Source organism: Lampris incognitus, chromosome 14 (assembly GCF_029633865.1).
Source record: "Lampris incognitus isolate fLamInc1 chromosome 14, fLamInc1.hap2, whole genome shotgun sequence".
Lineage (NCBI taxonomy): Eukaryota > Metazoa > Chordata > Actinopteri > Lampriformes > Lampridae > Lampris > Lampris incognitus.
This window is the reverse complement of record NC_079224.1, coordinates 48409591-48432055: the sequence shown is the minus strand read 5'-3', so window position 1 is coordinate 48432055 and position 22465 is coordinate 48409591. Positions and strand designations below refer to the sequence as shown.

General features: G+C 47.2%; 1 protein-coding gene across 1 annotated transcript in view; it reads left to right on the top strand.

The window, feature by feature from the left end:
• Window positions 1-4659: 4659 nt before the first annotated feature.
• The window catches only part of phb2a (prohibitin 2a), a 38822-nt gene continuing 21016 nt past the window's right edge, over window positions 4660-22465 (top strand). Inside the window, exons 1-7 of the mRNA XM_056292764.1 lie at window positions 4660-4736; window positions 5673-5802; window positions 7833-7917; window positions 14062-14141; window positions 16111-16295; window positions 18225-18354; window positions 22194-22297. Of these exons, the coding sequence (XP_056148739.1) occupies window positions 4716-4736; window positions 5673-5802; window positions 7833-7917; window positions 14062-14141; window positions 16111-16295; window positions 18225-18354; window positions 22194-22297 (735 nt within the window). The 5' untranslated portion in view covers window positions 4660-4715. The remainder of the gene's footprint in view (window positions 4737-5672; window positions 5803-7832; window positions 7918-14061; window positions 14142-16110; window positions 16296-18224; window positions 18355-22193; window positions 22298-22465) is intronic.

Sequence of the window (22465 nt, the reverse complement as noted above, 5' to 3'; positions counted from 1 at the left end):
AGTAGCGCCCCTGCCGGCGACAGGAGATATGGCACAGATACTTTTGGCCCCTGTGCATTGTGGGTTTTTATCTGCTTGTTGACGTCCTCTTTACTCCGCCTCATAGACAGGCTGATACGGGGGAGTCGTCAGTAAATAGTGGTAAAAACAGTCTGACACCAACAGAATGTGTAGTCAGTGCAGTTTGGGTCGTTTCGCCGTCTAGTGCAGTAACTAAGATTGCTATTGGCAGCCCGACCGCTAGAGGTCGCATAACTTTAAAACGGAACAATAGGTCACGATAAGCTGCTTGTACAAACGACCCATGGTGTCGTTTTTTGGTGGAGGACAGTGTCTGGAATAGAACTCATTCTCCAACCAATTATTTACTTTTTATTTTGTGTCATGATTTTAATAACACAGCGTTCTCTGTTCCCCACCAAATACAGGGCGGCACGGCGGCGCAGTGGTCAGCGCTGTCGCCTCACAGCAAGAAGGTCCTGGGTTCAAACCCCGGGGTTGTCCAACCGTGGGGGTCATCCCAGGTCGTCCTCTGTGTGGGGTTTGCATGTTCTCCCCGTGTCTGCGGTGGGTTTCCTCCGGGTGCTCCGGTTTCCTCCACCATCAAAAGAAACAAGCATGTTAGCATTGATACTCCTGCTTGTGCCCCTGAGCAAGGCAGTGGGGAAAGAACTAGATTGGTCCCCGGGCGCAGCATGAAGGCGGCAACCCACTGCTCCTAGCTACACGGATGGGTTCATTTTCAGAGAAAGAACCCCTCCACCCACCCCCACCCATCCCCACGGGGATGAATAAAGTAGTAAAACAATTCCTCAGGGTATTAATCTGCCTGCTGCCACAATGGCACGTGCAGAGAAAGATTTCTGGGTGGGCTTGGAGGATTTGTTGTATATACTACAGCTACTACTGCTACTTTCGGCTGCTCCCGTTAGGGGGCGCCACAGTGGATCATCGTTTCCATTTCTTCCTGTCCTCTGCATCTTCCTCTGTCACACCAGCCACCTGCATGTCCTCCCTCACCACCTCCATAAACCTCCTCCTTGGCCTTCCTCTTCTCCTCTTCCCTGGCAGCTCCATATTCAGCATCCTTCTCCCAGTATACTCAGCATCTCTCCTCCACACATGTCCAAACCATCTCTATCTTGTCTCTCTTGCTTTCTCTCCAAACCGTCCAACCTGAGCTGTCCCTCTAATATAATCCTTCCTAATCCTGTCCTTCTTCATCACTCCCAGTGAAAATCTTATCATCTTCATCTCTGCCACCTCCAGCTCCACCTCCTGTCTCTTCATCAGTGCCACTGTCTCCAAACCATACAACATAGCTGGTCTCACTACCATCTTGTAAACCTTCCCTTTAACTCTTGCTGGTACCCTTCTGTCACAAATCACTCCTGACACTCTTCTCCACCCACTCCACCCTGCCTGCGCTCTCTTCTCCACCCACTCCACCCTGCCTGCGCTCTCTTCTCCACCCACTCCACCCTGCCTGCGCTCTCTTCTCCACCCACTCCACCCTGCCTGTGCTCTCTTCTCCACCCACTCCACCCTGCCTGCGCTCTCTTCTCCACCCACTCCACCCTGCCTGCGCTCTCTTCTCCACCCACTCCACCCTGCCTGTGCTCTCTTCTCCACCCACTCCACCCTGCCTGCGCTCTCTTCTCCACCCACTCCACCCTGCCTGCGCTCTCTTCTCCACCCACTCCACCCTGCCTGTGCTCTCTTCTCCACCCACTCCACCCTGCCTGCACTCTCTTCTCCACCCACTCCACCCTGCTTGCCCTCTGAATGATTAGCTGTATATTTCCCAGATAAAGACTCTGTCCATGTGGGTAAATGAGACACGTGTTCATTTAGCGGGTCTCTCTGGGCACATGGAGCGTTATAACGGCTTTCAGTTTGGTGACACCTGTCAACTTACAAATGTTTAAGGATGCTTCAGTTTTTCTACAGCCTGCGTTTACTTTTCATATTTCATATCGATTATGTCCTTTTACTGACCCGCGTCATTTTGTAGATTTTGGACATGGGAACCCCGCAGGACTCAGCTGTACAATGGTGATATATAATATACAGCGATATATAGTATATAATGACATCATAGCTGCTATGTGTGATGGTATAACAGACCCAGGCCGTAAAACATTGCGTTTTACATCTCGTTGCGTTGTTGTGATTTGAGTGAAGCTGTGTAAAGTGTTTGTGGGGAAGCGGATGTCCTCTGCATGTGCCCGGAAGCTGTTTGTCGGTGCAGAGCCGCAGCCCTGCAGGCGCTGGGTGGAGGTCGTTCTCTCCACCACGTCCGCGGTGCAGGGGGCTGCTGTGGAGGCATGTCAGCATGGACGGAGGACACCACGGTGGGAACCTCTCATGCTGTTTTCATGATGGCTAGACGGCTGGGTCAGCGCATCTCCAAAACGGCAGGTCTTGTGGGGGTGTTCCCGGTTACGTCCACAATTATGAGGACGGACGGAACTGTGGACGTAACGTGATGTGTTCAACTTGAAACTCTTCTCCCGTGTGCTGGTAGGTGCAGGTGAGAGTGTGCTGGTAGGTGCAGGTGAAAGTTTGCTGGTAGGTGCAGGTGAGAGTGTGCTGGTAGGTGCAGGTGAGAGTGTGCTGGTAGGTGCAGGTGAGAGTGTGCTGGTAGGTGCAGGTGAAAGTTTGCTGGTAGGTGCAGGTGAGAGTGTGCTGGTAGGTGCAGGTGAGAGTTTGCTGGTAGGTGCAGGTGAGAGTTTGCTGGTAGGTGCAGGTGAGAGTTTGCTGGTAGGTGCAGGTGAGAGTTTGCTGGTAGGTGCAGGTGAGAGTGTGCTGGTAGGTGCAGGTGAGAGTGTGCTGGCAGGTGCAGGTGAAAGTTTGCTGGTAGGTGCAGGTGAAAGTTTGCTGGTAGGTGCAGGTGGAAGTGTGCTGGTAGGTGCAGGTGAGAGTTTGCTGGTAGGTGCAGGTGAGAGTTTGCTGGTAGGTGCAGGTGAAAGTGTGCTGGTGGGTGCAGGTGAGAGTTTGCTGGTAGGTGCAGGTGAAAGTGTGTGGGTAGTTGTGTGCATGTGGTTGACATGTATCCATGGTAAATCTTGCAGGCATCGCGAAAAACATGCCATTGTCAACAGCACCCGCCAACACTCAGGAAGCTGGTATGACCGCTGCAGTAGAAACCGGAAGTCAACGGACTAAAGTTAAGCACAGAGGTCATGTCTGCAGGTGGGAAGCCGGATGTGGGTATGTGTCCTGGTCGCTGCACTAGCGCCTTCTCTGGTCGGTCGGGGTGCCGGTGCGGGGGGGGGGGGGAGCGTGATCCTCCCACACGTTACGTAATGTCAGGTGAAAAGAAGCGGCTGGTGACTCCACATGTATGGGAGGAGACGTGGTAGTCTGCAGAGCAGTGACTGGGGCGACTCAGAAAATAGGGTAATTGGCCAAGTACAAGTGGGGAGAAAGGGGGAGGGGCAGCAGGTGGAGCTGGAGGTGGCAGAGGTGAAGATGATAAGATTTTCACTGGGAGTGATGAAGAAGGACAGGATTAGGAACCAGTATATTAGAGGGACAGCTCAGGTTGGACGGTTTGGAGACAAAGCAAGAGAGACAAGATTGAGATGGTTTGGACATGTGTGGAGGAGAGATGCTGGGTATATTGGGAGAAGGATGCTGAATATGGAGCTGCCAGGGAAGAGGAGAAGAGGAAGGCCAAAGAGGAGGTTTATGGATGTGGTGAGGGAGGACATGCAGGTGGCTGGTGTGACAGAGGAGGATACAGAGGACAGGAAGAGATGGAAACGGATGATCCGCTGTGGCGCCCCCTAACGGGAGCATCTGAAAGTAGTAGTAGTAGTAGTAGTAGTAGTAGTAGTAGTAGTAGTGTGTCTGGATTCTGTGAGTTCTAGGGGGTGAGGCCATATGAGAGAGCTCCTCTCAGGTGTTTTGCTGTCCAGAATATGGGCATGTTGCTGCAGTATGTACTGGAGTCAGAAGGTGTGGGAGATGTGGGGAGGACAACAGCAGTATGGAAGATCATAAAGTTGAGAAAGCACAAGCAAAGTGCCGGCACTGCAGGGGAAATCATGATACGGGGTCAGCACGGTGTCCGAGAAGAATTAAGGAAGAGAAAATGAGCAAGATGAGAGTAGAAAAGAGATTGCCGTATGCTGAGGCTGCTAAAAGAACGGAGAGAAACAACGAGAATGATGTGAGACAAGAAGCTAAGGAGGACAAGTCACAAGTCAGTCAGGACAGGCATGCTGAGTTTTGTTCTTGTAAGGACCAGGTGACCTTTGTGGCATTCTTGGTAATGGTACTTATCGAGACTGCTGGAGCAGAAAGAACTTGTAGGCTTGGCCTCATTGTAGATGCAGCAAGGGCATTTGTGGGTGTCGCAGGAGTTTCTGGAGAAGGTGTGCAGCAGCTGCTGGGAGAGGCTTTTCGTCCCTCACAAACCCGGGAAACAACTAGTTTGATCAGAGTCGGAACCAGAACTGGTCTGATTGAGAAGACATGAGGGATTTTTTAAATTTAATTGTGTTATTGTGTTTTATTATTTATTTTTAGTAAATAGCCGTTTTAGTCCACTCTCCATTCCAGTTGGTGGCGATATTGCACCAAGTCGTTGTTTGCTAAGAAGAAGAAGAAGAAGAAGCCTCGCGAACCCTACATTTCCCACGATACATCGCTGACAGGAAATGCGTCACCACGCACGACCTTGACGTTCCGTTGTGGAAGAGGCCAGCATGGCGAGTAAAGATCCCGGCGTAAGTGTTGAATATCTGTGACATTTTAAGATAATTTAATTTTAATTTGACCATTTGGAAAGATAAGCTGTTCCGTGCGGTGTGCCCGCGTGTTCATGACGTCATGAGTGACACCCGTTAGAAAAACGGTGGGAACGTACGGCGAGCTAAGTCATGCTAACTCACGCTAGCCAGCGTCGGCTGCGTACATGCGTCGTTTAGGTAACCTTGAAAATAGAGACCGCTGAAAATCTATTCTGCCGGAAGACAGCGAGACGGCCCGTTATCGGACACGGAAAACATGGGAGGCCGTTTCTACTGGGATGCGGCGTCACACCGGCGTCCCCAGACGGCTTCAGCGTCGTCTGTGGCGGAGCCGCGTCTGCAGGAGACCTGCAGCAATGCCGTGTCCAGTCTGAGCCCGCAGCGCCCTTAAGGCTGCCAGCCGTCCCTCTTCTACTCCTCACGCGCTGCCACTCGTCCCTTTTCTACTCCTCACGCGCTGCCACTCGTCCCTCTTCTACTCCTCACGCGCTGCCAGTCGTCCCTTTTCTACTCCTCACGCGCTGCCACTCGTCCCTTTTCTACTCCTCACGCGCTGCCAGTCGTCCCTTTTCTACTCCACACACGCGTGTGTCTCGTGTGTGGAGTAGAGACACGCGTGTGTCTCGTGTGTGGAGTAGAGACACGCGTGTGTCTCGTGTGTGGAGTAGAGACACACGCGTGTCTCGTGTCAGTGATTGTCTTTAATGTGCAGCCATATCACTCTGCACTCCTCACACTGCAGTGGCAACTCTGCTGGGGGACGTTTGTCAGTAACAATTGAATAACTTTTCAGCGATGTGATTTTAAGAAGATCTTGAAATGGTAACAAAGCAGCGTGTGTGTGTGTGTGTGTGTGTGTGTGTGTGTGTGTGTGTGTGTGTGTGTGTGTGTGTGTGTGTGTGTGTGTGACAGGGTTTCCTGCAGCAGCTGAGGCAGATCGCAGGCAGGATGTCCTCTGGTCCGCGGGGCGCAGGCCTGGGGGTCAAGCTGCTTATTGGAGCGGGAGCGCTGGCTTATGGAGTGAAGGAAGCTACGTACACAGGTAGTCTTCTACTTTCACCACACAGCAGAGACACACCACCAGGAGTCACGTCAGGTCAATTTTATTTGTATTGCCAAATATCACAGATTACACATTTGATACAAGTCACTCTGATCCTTTTAATTCTCGTGCATTGGTTTGCTGGTGAAGTTAACCAATGAAGGGCGTCCAGGTAGTGTAGCAGTCTGTTTCGTTGCCTAGCGACATGGGGCTCACCGGTTCGAATCCCTATGTTACCTCCAGCTTGCTTGGTCGGGTGTCCCTACAGACACAGTTGGTCGTGTCTGTGGATGGGAAGCCAGATGTGGGTATGTGTCCTGGTCGCAGCACTAGCGCCTCCTCTGGTTGGTCAGGGCGCCTGTTCAGGGGGGAACAGCGTGATCCTCCCACGTGCTACGTGCCCTTGGCGAAACTCCTCACTGTCAGGTGAAAAGAGGTGGCTGGTGACTCCACATGTATCGGAGGAGGCATGTGGTAGTCTGCAGTCCTCCCCGGATTGGTAGAGGGGGTGGAGCAGAGACCGGGACAGCTCAGAAGAGTGGGGTAATTGGCCTGATACAATTTGGGAGAAAAGGGGGAGGGTCCAAAAACAAAACAAAAAAGTTAACCAATGACATGAAGCCAACACTATTTTTAAACTAATTCTAAATGGCTCTGAATTAGATCTGCTCAAAGGCCAAGGAAAAACTGTTTTGACTGAGGTTAGCTAGTTTATCATTAGCCTTCGCTCCTTGGCTGCTTCCTGAGACAAAGGTGACATTTTTTCCAGGAAACCAGTTCAACTCCACCTGAATAGGGATGTTTGATATGACGATTTTATATTATGAACGGTAAACGTTTGTCCACAATCGGCCCTTGCAGAGATCAGAAGTGTCATGCTGCTGTTCATTCTTTCAACATGGTTGCTTTGACACACACTTCTTCCAGACCGACCGCTCACTGTCTGGTTTGGATTTGTACAGGCCGACTTCAAGTCACACTATCCTGTCTGACATTGCTCAAAGCACATTAACCCTGCTGACTCAGCCAGGCCATGAGCGTTGCTTTGTGCAGCTGTAAACTTGCTCCAAAATACTGCACACAGAGTAACGCTGATTCAAGATCCAGTTTTGATGCAGTGATCTTCAAGTTTACAATCTAAATATAATCCGTATTAGTCTGAAGTGTGACGGCCCCCATACCAAAATAAAAGCCAGTTTTGACTCAAAGTGCAATATGGAATCAAACGTGCGTGCATGATGGGACAACTGACATGAGCTTGGGAAAGTCCGTGTCAGATGCTGAAGTCTGACTGAGCACCTGAAGGTGAATGAAGTGGCTGATGTCAGAATTGTTGAATGTAAATACTCTGCAGAATGACTGACTTGACTATGGTTTATCTTTTGGTGCTTGTTTGGGTTCTGAGGATATTTTCAGTGATTTCTTTGTTTCGTGTTAAAATCTGACTGCTTAGACGAGCTCCTTTGCAGTGACTCTAAATTGCGGTATGTTGAAAACGAAGTTTCCCTCAGGGAACTGTTTGAACTTTTTTCAGCTGTTGGAAATTGGTGACATATTCATTGAAATATGTTGGGAAAAGTATTTTGACCTAAATGGTCTTTTACTTCTTACACTTGTATTTGAAATACTTGAATGTTATAAAAAGTGTTTGTACTATATAATTATACATTTGCTTGTACTGTTCAGTAACTTGAAACATAGTCTTAGAAAAGCAACATGCGGGGCGCCGCCATAGCCAAATGGTTGCAATGCATATCAAAGGGCCACAACGTTGCCAGTTGGATTCCAGCCGGCGACCGCTCTCTCTCACTCTCATATCTTCCTCTTCACTGCAACTATCTAATAAAAGTTTAAAAAATTCAAGAAAAAAAATCTTAAAAAAAGAAAAGCAACATGAGGAGAAAAAGGATTGTGGTCCATATCGTGGATTGTGATATTGCCAAAAAGAAATGTTGATATGGTCTTTATGCCATGTCGCCGACCCCTTTACCTGAGTCTGTCCATCAGCCTGTGTTCTTTCTGGTCCTCAGTTGAAGGAGGACAGAGGGCCATCATCTTCAACAGGATCGGCGGGATACAGAAGGACACGGTGCTTGCTGAAGGACTACACTTCAGGTATGAGCTCCTCATGCATCAGCTCCACATACTGAGGAAGTCGTCCCAGTAAACAAATGAACACCATCCACCCCACACATCAAGAAATCCATTCAGCGGGGCGTCCGGGTGGCGTGGCGGTCTATTCCGTTGCCTACCAACACGGGGATCGGCGGTTCAAATCCCCGTGTTACCTCCGGCTTGGTCAGGCGTCCCTACAGACACAATTGGGCCAGGTGTGGGTATGTGTCCTGGTTGCTGCACTAGCGCCTCCCCTGGTCAGTCGGGGCGCCTGTTAAGGGAGGAGGGGGAACTGGGGGGAATAGCGTGATCCTCCCGTGTTCTACGTCCCCCTGGTGAAACTCCTCACTGTCAGGTGAAAAGAAGCGGCTGGCGACTCCACATGTAGTGGAGGAGACGTGGTAGTCTGCAGCCCTCCCCGGCTCAGCAGGGGGGTGGAGCAGAGACCGGGACAGCTCGGAAGAGTGGAGTAATTGGCTGTATACAATTGGGGAGAAAAAAATCCACATCAAAAAAGAAAAAGACGGCTCAATGAAATCAAACTTGATAGGCGATATTGAATCAAAGGTTAAAGCATGTGTTGTTTATTTATCAGGTAAAATAGAATATGAAACAGAAGGAAACAGCTCAGGGGTATCAAACAGAAGAAACAGGGGTACCAAACGGCTCAGAGGTACCAAACATGGGAAAAATGCATTTCTCTGAAAGGCAGTAAGGGGAGAACTGAAGTGGAAAGCATTCTTTCTAAAAGATTTTAAGGAGAACTGGATTTCTGAAATAAAGCTGTCCTGTTCATGGCTGCTGTATAGTGTGTGTCTGCCAGGTAGTGGTGTCTCTGTGTGGAAAGAATTTTGTAAGAGGACATTGTGAATGAAAGTGAATGGTGCTGTTGTCTTATTTTTCTGAGCGGGAACAGTTGGCACCTTACATCACCCTGCATCACCTTACATCACCCTGCGAAAATACCAATTACCATCTGACATCTCTTTAAGTTTTAAGGCGGCACGGTGGTGCAGTGGTTAGCGCGGTCGCCTCACAGCAGGAAGGTTCTGGGTTCGAGCCCCAGGGGTAGTCCAACCTTGGGGGTCATCGCGGGTCGTCCTCTGTGTGGAGTTTGCATGTTCTCCCCGTGTCTGTGTGGGTTTCCTCAAGGGGCTCCAGTTTCCTCCCACAGTCCAAACACATGTAGGTCAGGTGAATTGGTCATACTAAATTGTTCCTAATTGTCTGTGTACGTGTGTGTGTATGTGTGTGTGCGTGTGATGGCCTGGCAGCCTGTCCGGGGTGTCTCCCCACCGGCCACCCAATAACTGCTGGGATAGGCTCCAGCATCCCCGCCACCCTGGGAGCAGGAGAAGCGGTTAAGATAATGGATGGTGGTAGATTGTTGATAATTTGTATTTGTTTTATGTGTTGTTAAAAATCCACCTTTGATTTGAAATGCTCATGTGCCACAGCCGTATGGGGGCTAAAGCATTCACACAGCGCGTCCCAGTTAGTCGACAGCTGTAGCGAAAAAGACTCCATGTGAGTAGATCAGAACCAGAACCAGAATCATGTTTATTGCCGGTGTAGGTTTGTACATACATGGAATGTGAGTCTGGTTTGGTGGCTCTCTCAGTGTCGTCGTCGTTGGCGTCTCTCGTGTCCGAGGATCCATTCCAAGAGATTAAGGTGTGTGCTTAAAACGAAGATGGCTTGACTGTCCAAGGTGAGAATAGAAGAGGCTGGAACAGTGTGGACAGGGGATAGTAGGGGGTGGACCCATTCTTGCGGCTTTCTGTTCTTGGCGGATTTTTCAGCAGTGGCACTTTTCTTCCGCATGCTTTCGTTTGTCTGTTTCAGCCTTGATTGAACCAGCCAGGCAGGCAGCTCTCCAGTGCTTTCGATTTTCCACTACTTGTTCACAGTTCTTACGGTCGATGTTGAAGGTGATCAGCTTTCCCTTGATACAGTCCTTGTAGCGTTTCTTGGGAGCTCCTCTTTTTCTTTGACCTTCAGTCAGTTCGGAGTATAAAATTTGTTTGGGGAGTCTGTTGTTTGGCATCCTCTGGGTGTGGCCAAGCCACTGCAGCTGGTGATGTTCAATTGTCGTCTCAATGGAAAGGAGATGGGCTCTTTCGAGAACTTGATTGTTGGTGACCCGTTCTTGCCAGGAAATTCCCAGAATACTGCTCAGTTTTTGCTGGTGGAAGCCTTCTGGTTTATGGATTTGGTATTTGTAGAGGGTCCAGGCTTCACAACCGTACAGGAGGGTTGAAAGAACCACTGCACGGTAAACCATGATTTTGGTTGATGTCATGAGATCACAATCATAGAAAACACGGTGAGAGAGTCGGCCAAAGGCAGTGTGGGCAGCTTTCAGTCTGTTGGTGATATCTGGTTCTAGACTGCATGTTTCTTCGAGGATACTTCCAAGGTACTGAAAGGGCTTTACTTCGCCACCAAGCATCCTTCATAGAGCAGAGTTAAGCTTGGGTGTTTGACTTCAGTTTCTTGTAGTGCTCTTCTTTCATCTTGGAGGTTCTATCTTTCTCCCAGAAGAGACGAGCTTGATTCTTTGTGCTAATCAGGTTGAAAATTTCCTGGTTGTTCTTTCAAACCAATCCTGTTGACGTCTTTTCAGAATACCAATTTCGGTTTCAGCTACAGCGAGGAGGGTCGTTTTTAGGTTTATCCAGTTTGATATGGGGTTATTTCGATGAGGGCAATATCCTTCAGGACTTCCGTGAACGTATTCTGGAAGCTGCTTCTTACGCTGAGATCTTCAAGCTTTCGGACGTTGATTTTCTGTAGTGGGATGGTCATGGCAGGGCGTCTAGACTTGGGTTTGAGTCGCAGATGGAGCTTGGAGATGACCAGCCTATGATCCGTCCAACAATCGTTTGCATGCGGGAGTACCTTGGTGACATGGACGTTGGATCGGTCCTTCATGCGTACAATCACAAAGTCAATGAGATGCCAGTGGTGGGATCGCGGATGCGTCCAGGTAGTTTTCTGGCTCATTTTGAGTTGGAAGATAGTATTTGTGATGGTGAGACCATGGTCTGTACAGAGGCCAAGGAGAAGGCTTTCGTTTGAGTTGCATTTACCGACTCCATGCTTCCCAATGATGTTGCTCCATGTATTACTGTCTCTGCCAATGCGAGCATTGAGGTCACCCATAAGGATGAGCTTGTCAGCTACTGGAACGGTGGAAATAGTTCTTGATAGGGTGTTGTAGAAAGCTATTTTCGACTCATAGTCAGCATCAAGAGTTGGAGCATAAGCGCTGATGGCAGTCAGGAAGTATCCTTTTTGAAGTGGTAATCTGATGGAGATGATGCGTTCGTTAATGCAGACAGGTGTTAGATTCAGGTCACAGATTCAGTTCACAGATAAGTTTGGATCTGATCACAAAGCCGACTCCATGAATTTGGCTGTCCGTTTCTGATAATCCTTTCCATATGAACGTGTATCTGAGACCTTTTTCTTTGAGTTGGCCTTCATCTGAAAGTCTGGTCTTGGAGTCTTGGAGAGCCGCAAAATCAATGTTGAAACGAGAGAGTTGTTGTGCAATAAGGGCAGTTCGTCATTCTGGTCTATCAGTCACTCCGATCAAGAAGAGTCCTAATGTTCCAGGTCCCAAAAGTCAGTAGTGTAAAAACGTCCTTATTTCGCCCGCAAGAAATTGATTTCCAACTGGATGCGGTATTCCAGTCAGCAGACATGAGAAACAGCTGTTTTTAGCCCACATTTTCTAGGGCCTTCCCCTGATTGGGGGGAGCAGCGCTGTACCTAAAAGGGCTGTCCGTTTCAAGGTTGCTGCCGAATGTGTGAATGTGTGAGTGAATGTGAGGCGTACACTGTAAAGCACTTCGAGTGGTCAGTAAAAGTAATAATAATAATGATGATACCCTATAGTTCCTCAGGTTCATAGTTTGGACCCGGCTCTACAGGATGTAAAACGGGAAACGGGAAAAATAATAATAATAATCATTACATTTATATAGTGCTTTATCTAGACACCCAAAGCGCTTCACATTGAAGGGGGTAACTCACTTCAACCACCACCAGTATAGCACCACCTGGGTGATGCACGGCAGCCATTTTGCACCAGAATGCTCACCACACATCAGCTTGAGGTGGAGAGGGGAGAGTCATTGAGTGAATTACATTGAGGATGATGAGGTGGCCAGATGGAGAGAGCCAGGTGGGAATGTTGCCAGGATACCGGGGACCCCCTACTCTTTGTGATAAATGCCATGAGATCTTTAATGACCACAGTGTGTGTGTATCATGTAGGTGGATTGATGGCAGCGCGGTTCCGAATCCGTGCTGTCGCAGTTTAACAAGCGCTCCGGCTCACTTCCCCTTTCAGCGTCTTCATCATAGTCTAAACAGGACTGTACCGATCAAGACCTCAGTAAGACTTCTGTTAAGATGTTAAAGACGGTAAAAAAAAGTCTGTTCGGTTTGTCCAGTGGACAGGTTGAGACTTGAGAGTTCTGCCCTGCTGTGTGTGATCAGTGAGGGGGCGCTGGAGACTAAACAAATAAACTAAAACAGAAAAAGTACAAGAGAGCGCAGAGCCGAGGCCACCGTATTTGGCGCCATCTTGAATATGACAGATGACAGCAGGACGAAGCAGACCTAAGTAAAGTCAAACTAGTACTAATTTGCATCATGTCTACTTTCCTCTATCAGCCATCTTGTTTGGTCGGAGCTGCTGAATATAAATCTAACATAGGGCTGCGTGATTACAACTGAAATAATAAACCTTGTATTTTTCCAGATTTTACAGTCAGGTTTGCCAATCATGATTCTCTGATATACTTGATACCTCATCACTGGTTATTTTTCATTTCAGTCATTTAAAAAAATTTCCATTTGCAAATATAATATTTGTTAAAAGAAACACTCAATGGTAGGGAAAGTGCTCAACAGATAAGGAGCAAAACAATCCAGTGAGTCAAGTAAACTCTTTATGAGACAGTACAAGCCTGTTTCATGCCGTAAGTAATCATCGGTTGTCAAGTGATTGACAGCTGATGATGGCTTATGGCATGAAACAGGCTTGTACTGTCTCATAAAGAGTTTACTTGACTTTATATATATATAAACATTGACGGTTTCGGGGGGGAAACTCTATAAACGTGTATATATATGCCCAATTAAATGATAAACATGATTAAATCAGAACAAGCCATCCTTGTAATGGAGAATATCAGTGAGTTGAAAAGATGAGACATCAGTGATTTCAGCATGTGATGTCAATAGAAACTAGTTAGTGGGGCATCCGGGTGGTGTGGTGGTCTATTCCGTTGCCTATCAACACGGGGCTCGCCGGTTTGAATCCCCGTGTTACCTCCGGCTTGGTCGGGCGTCCCTACAGACACAATTGGCCATGTCTGCGGGTGGGAAGCCAGATGTGGGTATGTGTCCTGGTTGTTGCACTAGCACCACCTCTGGTTGGTCAGGGTGCCTGATCGGGGGGAGGGGGAACTGGGGGTAATAGCGTGATCCTCCCACACACTGGCCTCCTGGTGAAACTCCTCACTTTCAGGTAAAAAGAAGCGGCTGGCGACTCCACACGTATCGGAGGAAGCATGTGGTAGTCTCCAGCCCTCCCCGGCTTGGCAGAGGGGGTGGAGCAGCGACTGGAACAGCTCAGAAGAGTGGGGTAATTGGCTGGGTAAAACTGGTGAGGGGGAAAAAAAAAGGGGGGGGGTAATAAAAAAAAAGAAACCAGTTAGCAGTGGTATCTAGCTTCAGCGTTTCGGTTATAAGCAGAAAACGCTGGTGATCACGTGTTCTTCTTGGTACATTTCGCTGGTTACTCGGCTACTGATGACGAAAACGAGCGGCGTCCTGTTCTGTAGTTAAATAGTTTTGCCCCAACCCTCATAGTTTGGTTCTGAAGGGCCACTTACCAACGGAGGGCGCTGTAAACCGAGGGGTGGGGTTAAGGATTGGATGGGGCCTGCCTTTATGCAGCATTCTTTCTGCTACGCAGCAAATGCTTTACAAAAGAGAATGTGAACAAGGACGACTGACGGTGCCCTCTAGTGGAGGAAGGTGGTAATATGGTTATCGGCTGTGTTGAAGGTGCCATGTGTAATGTCTATAATGGGTCCAGCTTGACAAGTCTGCTGTCGCTGACAGGATACCATGGTTCCAGTACCCCATCATCTATGACATCAGAGCCAAACCCAGGAAGATTTCCTCTCTCACAGGAAGTAAAGGTGAGACACAAGCATGGAGTCCAACTCTGATCAGACATTTTTACATAGAAATGTTGAGCACAGGGGCATCCGGGTAACACAGCGTTCTATTCCATTGCCTACCAACCCGGGGATCCTGGTTCAAATCCCCATGTTGCCTCCGACTTGGTCGGGCGTCCCTATAGACACAACAGGCCGTGTCTGCGGGTGGAAAGCTGAATGTGGCTGTGTGTCCTGGTCACTGCGCTAGCGCCTCCTCTGGTCAGTCGGAGTGCTTGTTCGAGGGGAGGGGGAACTGGGGGGAATAACATGAACCTCCCATGTACTACGTCCCCCTGGTGAAACTCCTCACTGTCAGGTGAAAAGAAGCGGCTGGCGACTCCACATGTATCAGAAGAGACATGTGGTAGTCTGCAGCCCTCTCCAGATCGGCAGAGGGGGTGGAGCAGCGACCAGGACGACTCAGAAGAGTGGGGTAATTGGTCGGATACAATTGGGGAGAAAGGGGGGGGGGTTTACAAAAACAAAAAAAAGAAATGTTGAGCACATCTTTCAGCAGCCACACGAATCAGATGGGAGTCAGCTGCACTTCCTAGCTTACTTTACCCTTCTCCTCCCTTGAAAGGGTAATTTCTTTTTTATTATGACCTTAGTCACCCCCCCCCCCCATACATATCAGTTATTATGTCATTTATTCACTGGCTTCATTCTGTAGATTTTGGCCGCAGGACCACCGCTGGACTCAGCTTCACATCGTTGTCTTACGGGACAACTGAACAGGAGTGTCAGACATGTTTCAACAAGTCCAATTTAACCCAATTATCTAAACCAGGTATTTGGAAGTTAAAGTGATGATGTGAAATGTCCAGTATGATCAATGGTGGAGGACATGCTGATCTACTTCCTGGTTCAACCTGCAGGAAGTAGCTGCCTGTACTTACCGAAGCTTGTAGTAACCATCCATAAACTAGCTGGCCAGGACAATAGAGAATTCTTATGGCCCTTTTCCACTACGTGGTACTGGCTCGGCTCGACTCGACTCGACTCGCCCTTTCTTCGTTTTCCATGACTGGAAAGTACCGGCATTTTGGAAACTGTACCACTTTTCTCGTATCCCCTTCGTCGAGGTTCCAAGAACACTGGAGCGGGTACCAAAATCAATGCAGACCTCTGATTGGTCAGAGAAACACGTCACGCCGTCATCAGTGCGTGCATGGGACATCCCCCGGCATTTTTAAATGTCGAAGCAGAGTTATCTTACAACTGCATTTTGAAATTGGAAACCAGGCGTCGCTATGACGACCAGCTACACTGAGGGGGTACTGTTACGCTAGTGGAAAACGACACAGAAGCGGGTCGAGTTGAGCCAGTACCATGTAGTGGAAAAGGGGCATTAGATAATGGACAGTCATGGACACAGTCTGACTGAGACACTAGGGGGAGCTATTGTTTAAAGGACACGTTTAACGCTCCTGTTCACATGTCCCATAAGACACCATTGTAAAGCTGAGTCCAGCGGTGGTCCCCTGTCCTAAATCTACTGAATGAAGCTCGTGAGTAAATGACATCATCGTCAATATGTGTGATGGGAAAAATATGAAAATACGACCTGTTGTAAAGAAAAAAGCATGTGTGCTTTAATCCTGTTGTGCCCAGGACTAACCCTAGAACACACTGCAGGAGACTTGCTGGGAAATAAACAGAAATTCTTGCCGTTGCTCTTCTGAAGTATAATCTCTTGGACACGTCAGGTTGTCCAACCAAAGCTGTGAAGATGTTTTCTTGATATTCAGGGAATTTTAAATATTTTGTATCGCTATTCAACTTTTTATTCACAACTTCTAGATATGCATGGGAAGTGGCTTGATGGAAACTGGTCATGTCACTACAAGGAGACAGGAAACCCTGTGAGCTCCTCAGGGCGTGTTCCTCAGCTCACATCAGCAGGGTGTATTTTATGGACCTCTTTTAACCTGTGTTTTTTTTCCAGACCTGCAGATGGTGAATATCGCCCTGCGAGTTCTGTCGCGGCCGCTGGCGTCCAACCTGCCGACCATGTACCAGCGGCTGGGGACGGACTACGACGAGCGGGTCCTCCCCTCCATCGTTAATGAGGTGCTGAAGAGCGTCGTGGCCAAATTCAACGCCTCCCAGCTCATCACTCAGCGAGCACAGGTACATGTCACAGCGCCGCACGCCAATATGGAGACCATCTGTTAAACGTGTGTGTGTGTGTGTGTGTGTGTGTGTGTTCTGAATTGGTCCAGATGTTGCTGCAGTTAGTTGAAGAGCTGATGAGAAAATCCGTCAGCGTGTTGTGATTAGGGCTGTCACAATTATTACATAATTGCCTGGTTGCGATTATTTGACCTGACGGCGATCATTTTGCATATTGTTTCGAATCGTTTCCATTCATTTGTGTAAAAACAGCTGGATGAAACTGACAGAAATATTGTATTTCAATCACTATTTCCACGTCGTTTTCCACCGTTTGTTGTTTGACTGGCACGCTTTTAAATGACGTCATCTTGTTGCACCCCTGGCACATGAGTGTGAATTAGGGCCAACAAACTGTTCATCTTGAGTTGCTTATTCTATAATTTTCCATAATATACTATAATATTCTTTGATATTCTACAATATTCTATAATATTCTTCTATACTAAACTGTAATATTCTATCATAGTCTTCTATAATATTCCATAATATACTATAATATTCTCCTATAATATTCTATAATATACTATAATATTCTATGATATTCTACAATATAATATTCTTCTATAATATTCCATAATGTTCTTCTATAATATTCTATAATATACCATAATCTTCTATAATATTCTATAATCTATAATATTCCATAATATACTACAATATTATTCTATAATATACTATAATATTCTATAATATTCCATAATATACTATAATATTCTTCTCTAATATTCTATGATATACTATACTATTGCATAATATATTATAATATTCTTCTATAATATTCTATGATATACTATTATATTCTATACTATTCTTCTATACTATTCTATGATATACTATACTATTCTTTTATAATATTCCATAATATACTATAATATTCTATGATAAACTATAATATTCTCTAATATTCTTCTATGATAATCTATAATATTGGACGACTGCATTTGGACGAGCGTGTGTTGACATCAACATCATGGACGTAGTTGCAGAGCCCAACACCACAGCAGTGCTGTGGCCACATGTTGGTTTTAAGCCAGATGAAACGGGAGAGCCCGATAACTTGGAAGAGGCGATTTGTTGGCTTTGCAGCAAAAAGGTGGCGGTCAAAAGCGCAAATACCACACATTTAAAAACTCATCTATGGATCCACCACCTCACCCAATTCACCGAACTTGGAAAGACAGCCACCGCTGCAGTTCCATCCCGGCAATATAAAATAACTGGCTGTTCCTGAAGCTTTCGGACGGGTGTGTAAATATAAACGTGACAGTACCAGATGGTGCACGTTAACAGACAGTGTAACGTGGTATATAGCCAGAGAAATGCAGCCGTTCAATTCGGGGGATTGGCAGAGGGGGTGGAGCAGCGACCAGGACAGCTCAGAAAATACTGGCCAAGTACAGTTGGGGAGAAAAAGGGGGGGGAACCAAAAAAAGACAGTTAAATCGTTAATCGAGATTTTTTTGTGTGACAATTAATCGTCAACTAAGATTTCATGATCGTGACAGCCCCACAACACATACGCATACAGACACACACATTAGACCAGTCCGATCATGAGTAATGATCATTGCTAATGATCAAAATCAGTGTGAGTGGTTTTGGACAGCATTTAGACTGTTCAGCCAAATGACTCGATCTTCTCTTACCCTGTGTGTAGTCAGATGTGTGTAGTCAGGCTTCTGTTTTTTTCTTTCAGACTAAAATAATCCAGATGTTTGGGTATGATGAAATTATGCTAATTTACTGTGTCCATTTGATTAAATTCGATTGTATCTTGTTTTTGGGGGGGATTCAGACAATTAATTTGGTGGCTAATCCTGTGAAAGTAGTAGTTTTTATACCTCAAGTAACTTTTTCCCTGTCTGTCTGTGTGTCTGTCTCAAGGTGTCGCTGTTGATTCGACGGGAACTGTTTGAACGAGCAAAGGACTTCAACATCATCTTGGACGATGTCGCCATCACCGAACTCAGCTTCAGCCGAGAGTACACCGCTGCTGTAGAGGCCAAACAAGTTGGTAAGAAGACACACACAGTACCCGGACACAGTACCCAGTACCCCTAACAGTGCTACCATAGTACCACAGTACATACTGGTACACATGGTACACAGACACCAGTACCTCGAGCGGTACTAACATAGTACCACAGTACATACTGATACACATGGTACACAGACACCAGTACCTCGAACAGTACTAACATAGTACCACAGTACATATTGATATACATGGTACACAGACACCAGTACCTCGAACAGTACTAACATAGTATCACAGTACATACTGATACACATGGTACACAGACATCAGTACCTCAAACAGTACTAACATAGTACCACAGTACATACTGATACACATGGTACACAGACATCAGTACCTCGAACAGTACTAACATAGTACCACAGTACATACTGAGACTGCATGGTCCATAGGTGTGAATGTTGTATGTGAGGCATGTTTGCTTCGTGGGGGTTTTACCACCCAACACAGTACATATCTAGGCTTTGCAGATAAGCTAGGAGTGAGTATTATTTTTAGTAGTATTGTACACTGATTAGTACTTTGTTAACGGGTGGGGTGAATTTTCTCTTGCTTTGGACTCACTTGAGTCAGAACCAGCTTTTAATTGACCTTTTGCAAAGTCCTGCCCCCCTTAGTTACTGTTGCTACGCCAATCAAGCTTTTCGGACCCATCCAGGAAGTAGCCGCAAAACACAAAGGAAGAAATCAGCGCAGTCCCAGAGAAAATAAGTGATGTATTTTGGAGTAATTCCTCCTTAATATCATCCCATGCAAGGCAGAAGGGGTTGCAGTATTTGGTGGAGGGAAACATTCAGAATACTAAAATTAACACTGACTTTGGTTGGCTACGGGCCTCCAGGTGCGACTCTAATTGAGGGTAAAGCTCACTGGTCACAATCAAACAATGAAATACCCCATCAGCTAATTCTAAACACTCTCAAAATAACGTTGTGGACCAGTCGTGTTCCTGCCCTGCAGGTAAGTGAATATTTCAGCTGTTATTGGAATCTTTTTCATGATCCATTGTCGACATCATCGTATTATAGTGTTGACTTTGGCCAGGGTACACCGCGAAGTTCTTTTATCCAGGCTACTCCGGGTGTTCTGTATGGGGTCCGGGGGCGGCCAGGGACACGCTGCAGGACCGGGTGAACTGCCCCGTGATTTTTTTTCTTTCTTTTTTTTTTACCTCTGGACCAGGACCAGGATTTTCAACGAAATAAGGACAACAAGAGGCCTCTGCGGGCAGGCTGACTGCCGAATGGCCGGTGATATGGGGAGGGCAGACTGGCTGGAGACTGTACCAGGGTCCAGCCGACCCTGCCTGCAGGTTGTTCTGAAATGAGAGTCTGAACCTGGTTTAAGCCTCCTACAGACTGTGTGATGTGGGCTGTCTCAGATGAAAGATGGCTAAACATGGCGACATCTTTGGTTGTGGCTCTAAAACGGTGGTCCTACGTCGCACTGTGAGACAGGTTCGCTGTGAGACAGGTTCGCTGTGAGACAGGTTCACTGTGAGACAGTTTCGGAGACAGCCGTTATTACGGTCTTGTGACCGAAGATAAGCTGGGACAAAAGTCTGACAGTGTCAGAAATGTAGGACGACCGTCTCACCATGTGACTGCTGCTAGGACCTACGTCTACTAACCAACCAATAGAAATGCAGCACGACATGACGCACTGATCAACGCCACGCAGCATCTGTGCTGCCGCCAAACACAAACACACACTACCAGCATCTGTGAGCCAAATGCCACGGATTCAACAAAACGAGCTGCGGCGACCACGGAAAGGACTTGATTCCTGCTTGGCGTCATGTTGCTCTACCAGCGGTGTAGACTGATGATGCACGCTGGTGGGGCACACACACTGATGGTGTTTTTATGGACTTGTGTGGTAGCCTGTGATTTAGTAGTGTTGTCATCGTATAGTCTACACACATCACACATGATGTGATTCAGTAGTGTTGTCATCGTATAGTCTACACACATCACACATGATGTGATTTAGTAGTGTTATCATCGTATAGTCTACACACATCACACATGATGTGATTCAGTAGTGTTGTCATCGTATAGTCTACACACATCACACTTCATGTCGTACCCAAGTTCATTAGATCCACATCACACAGTGTGGCTTGCAGTGAACTTATAGGACTGCTGAAGTCACACAATCTGTAGGAGGCTTAACCTGTGACTAGGATAACTGTTATGTTAGTGGGCTAGCTATCGCTTAGCTAGGTATCTCTGGCCACAGACCAAGCTGGTTACAATCATCAGGTACCTTGGTCATGTTATGTTGGTAAGTAGTGCGTTGATTAATTGATGATGGTCATAATCATGGTGTGGGTAAAAGCAACAGTAATGATACGTTGGCTATAGTAGCTATCGATGATGGCTAGTAGCAAGCTCATCCTGGAGCAGATGAAGGATGTTGTTTTCAAATATCTAGGGTCTGATTTGCAGGTCCTATGGGCACACCTTTTCGGCGTTTTGCAGTCTGTTGAGAGCTTGACGGACCTCCCTCACATAGAAACCGTTACTAAGGTAGGATTGGACAAGAACCGATCTGGGGCAGTCCCATGCGAAAGCTCAGTTATTCAGAAAAATCAAATTTGAGTGCAGGCCTATTAGAATTTTCAAAATTTGAACAGGTTTGAATGTTAAATCAGTATGTTGCTCATTTATAAATTCAATATGTGCCCAATCTCACGTTGATCTGAAACAAAAGCTTGCGTCATCCCACTTCCCATATATCTTAACGCGACTTGACAAAAGATGTTGAAACCATCTGAACCTGCAGCTGTTAAGGAGTAGAAAATGAATAAGAACAGGCACGCGAGGCCTCGGCAAACCACATAACATGTAACGGGTTAGAGGCCAGTCACTACCGAGATCATTCAGCAAGTCAGCCGCCATGTCTTTGAAATGGATATCGGTTTTAAAAAATACATTACTATGTACACCTTGAAATTACTTTGTATTTTGAAATATTAGAAGTAATAATCAGCAGTGTTCAAGTATCTCGGGGTCTTGTTCAGGAGTGAGGGGAGGATGGAGCGGGAGATTGACAGGTGGATTGGTGCAGCATCAGCAGTAATGCGGGCGTTGTACCGGACCGTTGTGGTGAAGAGGGAGCTGAGCCGGAAGGCAAAGCTCTCAGTTTACCTGTTTGTCTTCATTCCAGCCCTCACCTACGGTCATGAGCTTTGGGTAGTGACCGAAAGGGTGAGATCATGGATACAAGCGACTGAAGTGAGCTTCTTCCGTAGGGTGTCTGGGCTCAGCCTTAGAGATAGGGTGAGGAGCTCAGACATCCGGTGGGAGCTTGGAGTAGAAAGGAGCCAGTTGAGATGGTTCAGGCATCTGATCAGGATGCCTCCTGGGCGCCTTCCTTTGGAGGTTTACCGGGCACGTCCAACTGGGAGGAGACCCCGGGGTAGACCCAGAACTCGCTGGAGGGACTACATGTCCAATCTGGCCTGGGAACGCCTTGGGATCCCCCAGGAGGAGCTGGAGGGTGTTGCTGGGGGAGAGGGACGTCTGGAGTGCCCTGCTTAGCTTGCTGCCACCGTGACCCGACCCCTGAGAAGCAGCTGATGATGAGATGATATACTGTGTGTGTGTGTGTGTGTGTGTGTGTGTGTGTGTATGTATGTATATATATATTTAACTTTGGAGTGAATTTTAATCAGTTTTCGATCTGACAGCCCTGGTTGTTGGTGTGTGTGTGTGTGTGTGTGTGTGTGTGTGTGTGTGTGTGTGTGTGTGTGTGTGTGTGTGTGTGTGTGTGTGTGTGTGTGTGTGTGTGTGTGTATTGTACCTCCTCAGCCCAGCAGGAGGCGCAGAGGGCCCAGTTCTATGTGGAGAAGGCTAAGCAGGACCAGAGACAGAAGATCATCCAGGCTGAAGGAGAAGCTGAAGCAGCCAAAATGGTGAGCTGCCTTTCAGCAAAGACAACAAAACTACATATCTGTCAGTGGTTCATCTGACAGTCACCATACGCAGAAACCAGAGGTCAAGGGTCATAATCACACTGAGCTGATAGGGTTTTTTTGTGTGTGTGACAGTACTGATGAAAGTAAAATGAATCTAGTGCTGTA